At 55.3% G+C, this 14,003-nt stretch overlaps 1 protein-coding gene across 1 annotated transcript in view; it reads right to left on the bottom strand.

Annotated features, from left to right (window-relative positions):
• Positions 1–6,092: 6,092 nt before the first annotated feature.
• LOC134562178 (serine/threonine-protein kinase pim-1-like) overlaps positions 6,093–14,003 on the bottom strand; it is a 31,856-nt gene continuing 23,945 nt past the window's right edge. Inside the window, exons 2-6 of the mRNA XM_063419603.1 lie at positions 9,577–9,683; positions 9,397–9,447; positions 8,826–9,192; positions 8,001–8,180; positions 6,093–6,178 (exon numbers count right to left, since the gene is read on the bottom strand). Of these exons, the coding sequence (XP_063275673.1) occupies positions 6,093–6,178; positions 8,001–8,180; positions 8,826–9,192; positions 9,397–9,447; positions 9,577–9,683 (791 nt within the window). The remainder of the gene's footprint in view (positions 6,179–8,000; positions 8,181–8,825; positions 9,193–9,396; positions 9,448–9,576; positions 9,684–14,003) is intronic.

The raw sequence follows: 14,003 nt of genomic DNA, 5'->3' as shown, positions 1-14,003 counted from the left end.
CCAAGAAAGCCCAGAAACAGCGAAAGAAATATATGAAAATTACCAGAAGATGCGAGAAATAAATCAAGTTTATGAAGAAACGGTTTAATATAAAAGTTCGATATTAAGTAGTTGATGTGGGCAAAAGGCCCGATCAAATTCTTAGAGGGGGGAAATTGTTAAAAGCAGATAAATGCTTCTGGGGTGTTATAACAGCTCTTAAGTTTGTATGTTTGGGGAAATTGTTATAAGTTTGTGATAAATGTTTCTGGGGTGTTATAACTAACAGTTCTTAGGTTTGCATGTTTGGGGTACATGTTAGTAATGTCTCTGCAAACGCTGGAACTGTGACAACAAGAACAGCTCCACAGATGCCATCATGCAGGCAGCATCAAAACCACGAGCCTGGATTGGTAGGGGCAACGGACCAATCACTCGACGCCCTGGCAGAATGATTGGTCCAGGATGACTCTCATTATAAACCAATCAAACCCTAGACAACTGGCCAGTCAGAGAGAGGATCCTGAGCGCCCCAATCAGAGGAGGACAGGAGCGGATAAAAGGGAGTGTTGGAGCTCTGCCAGCGTTCTCTGGCGGACACAACGTATGCCAAGGAGCATCCGGTGTACTGAATTGTTACACTGTTGTTTTGGATGTGTTCTCTGGCTTGTGGTGAGGAGCCTGGGCTTATCCTGGGCTCCCGTCTTTGGTAGTTAATAGAATAAACGAGGAATATTTTTTTTATTTTTCCATCTGAGTCCTGGCCTCGTTTGTAAAAGTATCACTCTGGTCCCCTTGGTTCCATGTGGCCCCACAGTGTCACTCTGGTCCCCTTGGTTCCATGTGGCCCCACAGTGTCACTCTGGTCCCCTTGGTTCCATGTGTCCCCACACTGTCACTCTGGTCCCCTTGCTCACACCAGGCCCCGCAGTGTCACAGGGCACCTTTGGTTCTCTGGGGCTGCAGTGTCTGTTCTGCCCCTGAGCAGGGTCAGCACCAAAGACACAGACACTAAGTTCAGCAATGGTGTGATTTATTCTAATGCAAAACTGCAAAGAATCACAAAAGGAGAAGCTCAGCAATGCACCCAATCATCACTACCAAGGATTGCCTGCAGTGATTAAGAAAGAGACAGCAGCAGTCACCCTCAGACTTTGCCATCACCCAGACCCACACATCAGCTGTGGGAGCTGTCACAGCCAAGGACTGCAGAGCCACTCCCGCACACTGGGAATTCCTGCAGGGGCCTCCAGCCACAGGTGAGGCTCCAACCTGGCTGGGAGAGGGCCCAGCTCTGACAGTGCTGAATAAACAAACTGACAGCACTTCTAGTGCAGGAACATCTGGTTTCATTCTCCTCTTGGGTTCCTCCCAAAGCCTGGCCGGGGCTCAAGGAGGAACCAAGGGAGCTGACTCAGACCTTACAGCCCCAAACAAGGCCAGATGTCAGATTTCATGGCCCTGTCCAGTTTCTAACTACAGAAAGGTCAATACATGTTTAAGTGATGAGTGATAAATTTATCACAGCACTAATGACCATGCATATTTCCTTATGGAGCAGATACAAAGATAACCTTTGATTGGAAGGTTCATCCAGAGGTCACCTTTGGCTCAGGGCCTGTTGTTCAGGCCTCACTCAGGGCCTGTTGTCCAGGCCTTGGCACTTTCAGGGACATGGTTTAGTGCTGGGCTTGATAGTGCTGGTGAACGGCTGGACTGGATGTGCTCAGAGGTCTTTCCCAACAGAAAGGATTCCATAATTCCAGGATTCCATCTGCTGGATTCATCCAAGACCATGTTAGCAGCATTACTTTGGTCAAAAAGTTTCCTCTTGCTCAGCTCTTGTGGCCTAGGGCTTCAGCTCCTTCAGCTCCTGGTGCTAAGCTGCTCATGCTGAACGAGATGACTCGGAGAGAAGAACAGAGTTCATGCAATTCCTTCATGGACACTGAGAGGGGAGGGTGTGGAAACAGGAGCATTGTTTGGTGTGGCCTCCCCTCTGCCCTTCACACCTTTCAGCGCTTTGAACCAGCCCAGAGCTTTCTCCAAGAGTGCAATGGAGCAGCTGTTCCTGCTCCCAGCTCTGGCTCTTCCCAGGCTCTGACCTTGCCTGCTTTTGTCCCTCTTGCTGTGCCCTCTGTTCCCCTGTGCTCGGTGGCTGCTGCCCAGGACTGTGGGACTGGCACAGATCCAGTGGTCGAGCTCCTCCTTTCTCTGCCCTTGGAGCTGCCTGGGCACAGCAGCCTTTTCCATCTGGAAGCTGCACATGGAGAGGGAGTCCCCACCTCTGTTCCTTGCACAGCCCCCAGGAGCCCAGGGCTGCCATCTCAAGTCCCTGCTGGCCCTGAGGGCTCCCAGGTGCCTCAGGCTGCTGTGACACCCCTGCACACAGAGGGAAGAGTGGCAGGGCTGTGCTCAAAGTCAGCTCCATGTGCTGCTGCTGCTGCTGTGGGGGTCATTTGTGCAGCCCTGCCCAGAGGGAGGGCTCAGCTCCAGGCCCTGCTGCTGCTCCCTGGGCTCAGCCCCAGGTTGGTTGTTGCTGGCAGTGCCAGCAGAGGCGGTGGCTGCAGCAGCGGGTGCTGACAGTGCCCCAAGCCCCGGGGCCGCAGGGGTCCCTGGGCTGGGGCTGGCAGGGAGCTGCCCCTTGTTCTCCCTCTGCCCTGCAGAGCTGGGCTGGGCACAAGTGGGGCAGCACAGCAAACAGGGAGCCTGCCAGACTCCTGCAGCCCTGTCTGCTCAGAGTTTGGGCCTTGGAGCTGCAGGTGGGCAAAGGCAGCTGCTTCTGCTCCCTCTGTGTGTGCCCGTGTCCAGCAGTGCTGCTCCATCAGTCTGTGCCCAGCAATGGGGAAAAGCCTCAGCCCTGCAGGGCCAGGAGCTGCCGGGCTGTGCCTGAGCAGCTCAGCCAGCGGGAAGGGAGCTGCTCCACACGGGAACCAGCAGCAAAGCACTGGAGCACCTCGTTCTTGGCCACAGCCCAAATTCTGGGAGGGAATAAAAGAGTTATTCACGTGCATTGGTGCATCAGCACTGCAGGTGCTGTGCCTGCAAACACATGGTTCAAGATGTGCAAAGGAATTCTGCAACTCTTGACTGGATCAGGATGTCACCAGTGCTGAACTCCAGTTTAGTCCAAAGCAACCACTTTACACCTCTGCTGGTCTCTGCTAGATCTTTTTCTTCAGGGTTTCCAGACAAAAGCAAACAGAGGAGGAGCCTACATTTTCATTGTTTATCCAAAATGTATCTCATTTTGCTGTACATTCCTCTTTTAGGAGGTGTTATCCACTTAACAAGGAAAAGAAAAAAGGAAAAAACAGGAAAAGAAAGGGAGAACAAAAAACAAACATGGAGTGAAAAATCTTCTGTAACTTTAGATTAAGAGGTAGCTGATCTTCTTAAAAAGACAACTAAATTACTTAATTTGTGAATGTTTTGATGGCATGGGTCCATCTTACTGACCTCAGTATCCTCTTTTAAAAGATTATGGGTTTTCTTTCCAATATTAGGTTATTTGAAATTGTTGTTGAAGCATTAAGAAACTGACCTATGGATTGTGCATGACTGTGTCTTGAGGGTAAAAAATATTACAGTTTGACACTTCGACCTAAAGAGTTGCAACTGAAAGTTGTAAATCCCAGTGGATTGTGTGGCAGCAGCCTTTCCTCGAGGATGTGCAGCATCACAAAGACTTCATCAGTGGGCTTGGGGGTGCTTGGAGCTTTGTCCTGTTCCACTCTGGGATGTCATGAAACAGGACTTCACCTGCCAACATGCCAGGTCACGTTCTGCCACCCCAGCTCCTTGGACCCTGTATCCCCCAAAGCAGACACAAAGTGTTTCTGCTGCTCCCCCCTTGACACAAATCCACAGAGCTGGGATTTTCCCAAGTCTCGTGTCTCCATTGCTCCATATTCCTAAAGAACCAGCAGCCCACCCTGATAAATACAGTGAGTTACATGGATGGTGTAACTTCCTGCCTAGAAATCCTGAAACTGCTTCTGAATGATGCTCCCTTCAGCTCTTGGACACCTACTCACACTGAGCTGGGAAAAAAAATGCCCTGGCCATTGGCTTACAAGTGAGTTATTCCAAACTTAGAACTCTGTGGGAAATCTCTATTCATCCCTATCCTTTTAGTATATCCATACATGGGGGTGTGCATGGATGTGTCTTGTGCAAAGAGGAAGGAGTGTGCAAGCAACGTGACTGACACTTTCACTCTCTGTGTTCATTCCATACCCATGGGTACAAAGACATTATGGAAACCCTGGCACACACAGACCCTTCTGTCCCTGAACACAGAGACATCCCAGAGCCCCTGGCACACACAGACCCTTCTGTCCCTGCAGACAGAGACATCCCAGAGCCCCTGGCACACACAGACCCTTCTGTCCATGCACACAGAGACATCCCAGAGCCCCTGGCACACACAGACCCTTCTGTCCCTGCAGACAGAGACATCCCAGAGCCCCTGGCACACACACACCCTTCTGTCCATGCAGACAGAGACATCCCAGAGCCTCTGGCACACACAGACCCTTCTGTCCCTGCAGACAGAGACATCCCAGAGCCCCTGGCACACACAGACCCTTCTGTCCATGGGTACAGAGACACCCCAGAGCCCCTGGCACACACAGACCCTTCTGTCCCTGCAGACAGAGACATCCCAGAGCCCCTGGCACACACAGACCCTTCTGTCCATGCAGGCAGAGACATCCCAGAGCCCCTGGCACACACAGACCCTTCTGTCCATGGGTACAGAGACATCCCAGAGCCTCTGGCACACACAGACCCTTCTGTCCATGCAGACAGAGACATCCCAGAGCCCCTGGCACACACAGACCCTTCTGTCCATGCAGGCAGAGACATCCCAGAGCCCCTGGCACACACAGACCCTTCTGTCCATGCACACAGAGACATCCCAGAGCCCCTGGCACACACAGACCCTTCTGTCCCTGCAGACAGAGACATCCCAGAGCCCCTGGCACACACAGACCCTTCTGTCCATGCAGACAGAGACATCCCAGAGCCCCTGGCACACACAGACCCCTCTGTCCCTGGAGGACGCAGCACAGCGGGTGGGGCCGGTTGGTGGCAGCGATTCCCTCACAGCAGGCCAGACCCGGCTCCAGCCCTGCCAGGCCCTGACAAGGCTCAGTGCCAGCTCCTCTGCAATGGGAAAGCCCTTCAGCCTTGTCCCTGCCCACAGGAGCACTGCAGGCCTGGCAGCACAGCTTGTTCCCCCACAGGCTGCAGGAGATGAGAACACAACACTGGCAAACACTGACTGCAAGCCACAGCTCTGGGTGCGCCCCATTGTCACCATGAGATTCTCCCAGTTTTCTGAGCATTCATACTAAAGTAGAAGTGTGCACCTTCTCACGCTCGTTCATGTAAACAAGGAGATTGTGTTTTGTAAATATTGCTATTGTTTTGAATTCCTTCTCCAAGAGAAGGGGAGGTTGAATGACAGTCCTTCTGACCAATGCCGTTGAGAGGTGGGAATGCCACTCTCCAATCCATGGGCACCTTGCTAAAAGTATATAATAGGAAGTAATAAACAAAGCAGGAGATTCTCCCTGCTGCTCTGATCTCTCCAGATTCGTGGCTCCATGTGTCTTTTCGGGTGAGGCTCCCAGTGACAGCCCATGAACCTCAGCCCTGGCACCACTGCCTGCCCCAGGCTTCAGGGGATGCAGTGGGAGCCCGGCTGGGCTTTGCCCTGGGGCCATCCTGCAGGGACAGCTGCAAACAGGGAGCATTTCCTTGCCACAAACAGCCAAGCCAGGGGTGCAGGGCAGCTGCTCCAGCCCGCACTGCACTGCTGTGTGCTGTGCCCTGGGGCTGAGGCTCCCTGCAGAGGGGACTTGCACTGGTGTGCCAGAGGAGACAAAGAAGCTTCAGCTTAACGTTAGTGAGGTGGGTGGGTGGGCTGGGAGAGTGGGGAGGCTCAAGGGGATTCACAGAGCTCATCCTGCTGGAAGGACAAGGAAAAGGGAGTGGGAACTCAGCACTGAGGAGAGATGAGGGCTGGACAGCAGCTCTCACTGACACTAAAATGCCACAGGACATCGGAGATATTGCTGCTCTTCAGCCAGTGACAGGATGAGGCCCTAAACCTGGGGTTTGGTCTTCCTTGTGGTGAAGGCCATCAAGGAAGGCAACAGTGTGACGGAGACTGTGATGGACTGGGAACTCACTGGGGGAAAGGAGGGAGCAGTTGTGAAATTTAAAAGTAGGTGGAGGAGAGAAATCTGCAGGGAAGGGCTGAGCTACACCTTGGGCAAGTTGATAAATGTCATTTGGGGTCATCTCAGATTGATTGCATTTCAGAAGTTCTTGATCAAGTTTAATTTTGGAGGGTGTGATGTTTTCCCTCGGAGATGTACACTCTGCAAACTTGAGCTGCATTGCCCAAGTGCTAAAGCAAGTCTCTGCTGCAGGTCACACCATTTCTTCTTTGGCTGATTCTGGCCTGGGGCTGAGCTCCAGCAGAGCCCTGGCAGAGCCCAGAGCAGTCTCAGCATCCGCAGAGCCCGGCTGCAAGGAGAGAAACCAGAACCCGCCCGTCAGCTGAAGGCTCCTGTCCCCCTTGTCCCAGTGCCCGCCGTGCCCAGGCCATGCTGGCCATGCCCAGAGTGGTGCCCAGAGCTGCCCATCATTGCTGACCTTGGCAGCAGAGCAGGAGGGCAGGACATGTGCCCAGCCTGCAGCCAGCCGTGGCACATCCACCTCCTCAGCAGCTGCCCACAGCAGGATGCTCCTGTGCTGGCTGCCATCTCCCAAAAGCTCTGATCCCACCCAGGCCAAGAAGACGGGACTCACCTGACGCCATCCGCCGCTGGAAGAAAAGCTGCTCCCAAATGATGTCCTCAGCCTTCTCCAAGGGCAGGGCCCATCCACGGCACGGCTGGTCCCAAGCACTTCCCCATCCAGACTGGACACCACCTAGAACGCTTCCTTTAGAGAAACAAACAGCAAATTAACGAAAATAGACTACAGACAAAAAGGGAAAATGGCACAGTGGATACTGGGGGCTGTTGGCAGGGCCAGGACCCCACACCCATTTCACACCCACCCCCGCTCATGCCCCCCAGCCCTGCCAAAATGCAGCTTGGCAGCCCACTGAAAAATCAGTTGCTTCCATTCCAGCAAAAGGGGGAACCTTTGTTTCCCGGCCAGCCTGTGCAATGCCCAAATCTGGGTGCATCCCCCAGTGTGTGCACTCATCTGCAAATTCACTGTGGAGCCTGGCTTTGAAGAAGGTGCCAGAATCAAAGTCCATCATCTTCAGCTTTGTGGTGGCCTGGTCGAGGAAGAGGTTTTCATCCTTGATGTTGTCCTGGCTGTCTCCAGCAGCAGCAGCCCCACCTGGCACAGCTTCTCCAGGGGCTGCTTCTCTTTCCCTGGGGTGAGACCAGGCTGTCAGTGTTCTGCCCAGGGCCCCAGCTGGCAGTGAACCAGGACAAGCCAAAGCAGCTGGGATGGCAGCCAGCAGTGCTGGGCAGAGCAGCTCAGCTCCAGCACAGGGGCTGTGTCTTCCCATCTGATGACCCCTGTGCAGTGACACAGGCAGGACAAAAAAGTCTGGGTCCTTTGCTTCTGATTGCCAAGGCATGTGTGGAGCTGGAACTTACCAGGGCCCTGCATCGCTGTTTCTGTGGCTCTCTCCCTTCTTCTATGGCAGATGACTATCCTGCATCCAGGGATGACACAACAGGTCTTCTACTGAAGGCCGGTCCACATCCAGCATGGATAAACACCGCCGGATTACATCTTGGCACTCTGGCGAGAGAAACCAAAAACTGCCGGTCAGTTGGAGAAGGCTCCTGTCTGCCCCACTGTTCCCATTCTCAGGCCATGCTGCATTTGCTCAGAGCTGGGCCTAAACTTTCCCAGGAATTCCCTGTTTTGGAGGAAAGCAGGACAGCAGGACACGTGCCACCTCCTCAGCAGCTGCCAGAGCCCACTGCTGTGTCCCAGCACTGGCATTTCCCCCGTGCCCAGAGATGAGGATTCACCTTGAGAGAGCCGTGGTGGCAGCGAGAGCTGATGGTCCCAGCTGATCTTGTGGCCCCTCCTGAAAGGGTGCTCCCCACACACCATCTGGTGCAGCAGGATGCCCAGGGACCAGACGGTAGCTGGCTGTCCATAGTACCAGCCAAAGTGGTTCCATTCCGGGGGGCTGTATGACGGTGTTCCTATGGAATACAGATGGAGTTCATCAGGGGGATGCTGCTGCTCCCAGAGCCTGGCCCCAGCATCCCTGGGCGTGCAGGGGCTGCCCCAGTGGCACGTGGTGTGACCTGCTGCCCTCTGGCCAGCACCTGGGACTTGTGTACAAACTTAGGGTTGGAAAAGAAGCCACTGGTGTCGGAAGGTGGCAGTGGAAGCCCTGGTAAGGCCCAACCATGACAAGCAAAACCCACTCAGTGCTGGGGAAAAACCATGCCTTACTCGTCCCTGCCTGCATTGCCCCAAAAACCATTATGAACCCAAAGCAAACCAGGCAATCACAGCAGTCCAAGCCCTTTCTCACCTGCTCCCCAAACTGGCTGGTGCACATGTTCTGGCTCCCCTCTCAGACACCCCCACCCATGGGTGCTTCTGTTGGGCTGGCTGCCCCAGCCCCAGCCCCAGTCCCAGGCAGAGTGGCTGGCAAAGGCTGCCAGCAGGGCTGGAAGCTGGTCCCCCCACCCACTTGTGTTCAAAAGCAGCTGGGCTGAAGACTCAGTGCCATGAGTGGCAGGGAAAGGGAGAATCCCCAGAGCCACACCCAGGCTGGGCTGTGAGATGTTGGGCCAGGAGATGTCTGCAATGGGGAGCACACCCCTGCGAGGGCTCACCTGCAAAGTGAGTATAGGCTGTGTCTTGTAGGTAGGTGCCACAGCCAAAATCAATCAATTTGGCCTGCCCGGTGGCCAGGTCAAGCAGGATGTTCTCTGGCTTGAGGTCGCGGTGCAGGACCCCGCAGCTGGTGCAGTGCCGCACGGCCTCCAGCACCTGGCGGAACAGCTCCCGCGCCACCTCCTCGCACAGGAACCGCCGTGCCCGAATGAAGTGCTGGAGGTCCTGAGAACGCTCCGGGCGCTCCATGATGATAATGATGTCTTTGGGGAGCTCCAGCCACTCCAGCAGCTGGACGACACCAGGGAAGCCAGTGGAGACCTTGTGCAGCAGCACGATCTCCAGTGGTGCGCTGGTGCCGTTGGGCTGTGGGAGGAGCACAATGTTGTCAGTGGGGCTGAGGCCGTGCCAGGGGTCAGGGACCCCTCAGCCAGCCCGGGATGCTCTGCACCCTTTGCTGGCCCCACGCCCGCTCTCCCTCCAGGCGTCCTGGCGGCTTCCACCCTGCCAGGCCTCAGCTCATCCCCGCCTGGCATGGCCCAGCTTCTCCTGCTGGCCCCGCTCACTCACCAGCTCACCCCAATGCCGGACACGGTTCCGTGGCACCCTTTTGATGGCCACCTGCAAGCCAAGGGGAGCAGCAGGCTGAGCTCACTGCCTGCCCTGCCCAGCCCCAGCCTCCTTCTCCTTCGCCCTCCTCCTCCTCCTGCGCCCCTTCCTTGTGTACCCACCACCGGCCCTGCCGCTCACCGGGGCACGGTCTGAGAGCCGTGTGGCCGCCCAGACGCTGCCGAAGCCGCCGTGGCCCAGCAGCGAACCCAGGCGGTACTGCTCCTGGAGGGCCTGCTGCGCCTTCCCTGCCGGCGAGACGCGGCTGTCAGCGCTCGGCCCGGGGCCAGGAACGGCCCCCGAGCGCCCCTCGAGCGGCCCGGGCTGGGCATCCCCAGGCATTTGCTCCTGGCAACGGGACAGCAGCGGCTCAGGGCCAGCGGCTGCGCTGCCAAGCGGAGGAGCTTGGGCTGGGGAAGCCGCAGTGGAGGCGGCGGGAGCGGCCGCGCCGCCTGTGTCCTCTGCGGGCCCAGGGACGAGCTGGGGCCGGGGCCGGGGCCGGGGCTGGGGCCGGGGCCGGGGCCTGAGCTGGGGCTGGGGCCGGGGCTGGGGCCGGGGCTGGGGCCGGGGCCGGGGCCTGAGCTGGGGCTGGGGCCGGGGCTGGGGCCGGTGCCGGGGCCGGGGCCGGGGCCGGGGCCGGGGCCGCGGCCGGGGCCGGGGCCGGGGCCGGGGCTGGGGCAGGGGACGGGGCCGAGGCTCGAGCCGGGGCTGGGGCTGGGGCCGGGGCCGGGGCCGGGGCCGGGGCCGGGGCTGGGGCCGGGGCCTGGGCTGGGCTCGGCACAGGCGCAGCCAAAGGCCAGCAATGCTGCCCCAGCCCCAGGCACTGATGCCCGCCCAGCAGCGCCATCTCCAGCACTGCCAGAGCCGGGCGAAGGCGAGACCGCGGCGGGACGCCCGGGGGCAGGGACGGGGCAGCCCCGCCCGGGGCCGGGGGTGGGCCCGAGGCATGGCCCGGCCCAGCAGGGGAGAGGGAGACTGGGTTGGGACGGGGACACTGGGAAAGGGAGAGGCTGCGGGACTGTGGGAGAGGGAGAGGGGAAGCACGGGTTGGTCAACAAAGCCGCTTTTTTCTTCTCTGCTGCTGCCGCTGCTGCCGCTGCTGCCGCTGCTGCCGCTGCAACTGAAGCTCCAGGGCCGTTTGTCCCCTTGTCAGTTTTTTCCGTTGCCCCCTCTGCCTCGCACCGAGCCCTGCACTCCCCGGGGCAGTCCCTGAGCCTGTCCAAACACGGGAACTTCGCCGTTTTCAGTCAGGGCCCAGTCTTGACTCCTGCACAGTGACAGAGGAATCCCCTTGGCTGTTGCTGTGCATTGTCCCTGCTGAGGGTCAGACACTGTCACAGCACATTCCCTGAATGCAGAATTTGAACCTGACCCAAGCACTGCACTTGTGTCTCCGGCATTGCTTTCCAAGAAAAACGGGAAGGCAAACTGGATGTAGCTGATGGTATTTTACAGTGTCTAAATCTTGCCAAGTCTTGGATGTCAGAGGTGAGACCCATTTAGAATTAATGAGATGAAGAAGCAGTTTAAGATGGAAAGTGGGACAGAGAAATAAACAGAGGAAAATATCTTGGGTTGTTTCTTTCCACTTTCATTTCATTTCATTTCCGAAAAGCTGTTTCAGCTTTCCCAGAATCTTCTCGACAGTCCTGTCTGCTCTTTCCAAGAACCTTTCCTGGAGAACGAGTTGCACCATCTGTCACAAGATATCCCACCCATGCAGCTTCTCTTGACTTTCCCCAACATGTGAGAAGCAGGAGTCTTGCAGCAAAGCAGGAGAAAGGTTTTGAGAACTTGACAGCTTTTTCTTTCCTTTCCCCTTGTGGGCTGGGGAGTTGTGCCATTGGGAAGGTTTTCATTGTTCCTGTTCTACCCGAAGCAAACAGGACGGGCTCCCAGGGGTACCTACTGGGAGTCTGTTATCGTCCACCCAAGCAGGAAGAAGAGGTGGACAACTTCTTCTCTAAGAAGCTGGAGAATGTTTCAGGATCACCAGCCCTTGTTCTCGTAGGTGACTTTAACCTACCAGACATCTGCTGGGAACTCAGTACAGCGGCAAAGAGGCAGTGCAGGAAGGTTTTGGAGTGGATGGAGGAGAACTTTTTTTGACAGTGGGTGAGTGAGGCCAGCAGGGGAGGGACTATGTTTGACCTGTTGTTTGCAAATAGAGAAGGGCTGGTGGGAGATGTGGTGCTTGGAGGCTGCTTGGGGCACAGGGATGATGAAATTACAGAGTTCTCAATATGTGGTGAATTCAGGAGGGACATCAAAAAGATTTTTACATTGGACTTCTGGAGGGCAGACTTTGGCCGTTTTAGGAGACTTATTCAGAGAGTTCCTTGGGAAGGAACCCTTAAAAACAGAGGAGTCCAGGAAAGGTGGGTGTGCTTCAATGCAGAGATCTTGAGGGCACAGGAACAGACTGTCCCTGTGTGCTGAAAGATGAGCTGACAAGGCAAACGTCCAGCCTGGATGGGCAAGGAGATTTCAAAGGAACTTAGGAATAAAAAGAGGATGTATCATTTTTGGAAGGAGGGTCAGGTCTCTCAGGAAGTATTTAAGGGAACATGTAGGAAAAAAAATATTAGGGAGGCCAAAGCTCAGTTTGAAGTCATTTTGACAACTTTTGTAAAGTATAATAAAATATGTTTTTACAAATAAATTAATGGCAAAAGGAAGGGTAGGACCAACCTTTGTTCTCTACTGGATGTGGGAGGGAACTTAGGAACTGCAGATGAGGCGAAGACGGCTTGTCCTCAGGACAGCTGCCCTCCTGGGCTGGTAGATGGTGTCAGGGAGCAGAATGGTGCCCCTGTTATCCAGGAGGAGGCAGTCAGGGAACTGCTGAGCCACTTGGATGTTCAAAATCCATGGGCCCAGATGGGATCCAGCCCAGGGTGTTGAGGGAGCTGGCAGATGAGCTTGTGAAGCCACTCTCCATCATTTCCCAACAGTCCTGGCTCACTGGTGAGGTTCCAGAGGACTGGAGGTTGGCCAATGTGTTGTGTGACCCCTACACCATAAGGGTAGAAAGGAGGATCCTGGTAATTATAGGCCAGTTTGATATGGGAAACATATCTAAAATTCAGAATTTTAGAAGCATTTAATGTGCTTAAGCAGATGGAGGGGAAGCAGAAATATACAGCTTATTTAGCAATCCTGTAAAAGCAGAAAAACAACTTGTAGCAGAACACATGAGGATTTAGTTGCTAGCTGAAGGCCATAGAGATAAGATGTATATTGTGTATATTGTGAAAACTCAGTAAAGCAAGACTTAGGTATAGTGAAAACCCCATAAAGCAGAACCTGTGGCTTAAGAAATCAGAAAGAACCAGGCTCGTGGTTTTGGCCAGGACAAAGTGACCTGGGAGTTAGCCAAACCTTCACTGCATCTGCCCAGAGGAAGAGGTCAAACAGTGAACAACTGAGGAAGACCTCTTACTTCATCAGAAGACCCCAGCCTGCAACCACCAGGAGATGTGGCACCAGAGAAGGCTAATTATAATAGGAAGTGCAAGGAGGCAGAGAGTGGGCAGAGAATGGGCGGGGAGGGAGGGGTTGTTTTGTGGGATCTGAGTGTATTTAAACCTTAAACCTGTCTCAGCCAGGTACACAGGTATGGTGGAAAATCCCCCTTGTGTCCCAGATGGAAATAAAACATACCTGCTTTACAGTTTGAATTGTAAATCCTTATCCCACAGCTCAAGTCAGCCTGACCACAGTACCCAGTAGGGTACTGCAGCAGTTTATACTGAGTGTCATCACACAGCACCTACAGGATGGCCAGGCTATCAGACCCGGCCAGCACGGGTTTAAGAACAGAAGGTCGTGTTTGACCAACCTGGTCTCCGTTTATGACCAGGTGACCCGCCAGGTGGGTGCGGGAAAGGCAGTGGATGTTGTGTACCTGGATTTCAGCAAGGCCTTGGACACTGTCTCCCACAGCACCCTCCTGGAAAAGCTGGCAGCCCACAGCTTGGACAGGAGCACTCTGTGCTGGGTTAAGAACTGCCTGCATGGCTGGGCCCAGAGAGTGGTGGTGAAGGTTCTGCATCCAGCTGGTGGCACCAGTGGTGTTCCCCTGGGGTCTGTGCTGGGGCCAGTTCTGTTCAATATTGATTACATGGATGAGGGGATTGAGTCTTTCATTAGTAAATTTGCAGCTGACACTAAGCTTGGACCATGTGTCCATCTATTGGAGGGTAGGAGGGCTCTGCAGAGAGACCTGGAATGACTGGATGGATGGGCAGAGTCCAATAGGATGAAGTTTAATAAGTGCAAGTGCTGAGTCCTGCATTTTGGCCACAAAAACTTCCTGCAGCACTCCAGGCTGGCAAGAGAGTGGCTGGACAGCAGCCAGGGAAGGGGACCTGGGGCACTGCTGGACAGCAGGCTGGACATGAGGCAGCAGTGTGGGCAGGTGGGCAAGAAGGCCAATGGCTCCTGGCCTGGATCAGGAATGGCGTGGCCAGCAGGAGCAGGGCAGTGTTTCTTCTCCTGTATTCGGCACTGGTGAGGCCGCACCTCGAGTGCCGTGTCCAGTTCTGGGCCCCCAATTTAGGAAGGAC

This window comes from Prinia subflava, chromosome 26, assembly GCF_021018805.1.
Source record: "Prinia subflava isolate CZ2003 ecotype Zambia chromosome 26, Cam_Psub_1.2, whole genome shotgun sequence".
Classification (NCBI taxonomy): domain Eukaryota; kingdom Metazoa; phylum Chordata; class Aves; order Passeriformes; family Cisticolidae; genus Prinia; species Prinia subflava.
The sequence above is the reverse complement of the archived record's forward strand: the minus strand, read 5'-3'. Positions and strand labels throughout refer to the sequence as shown.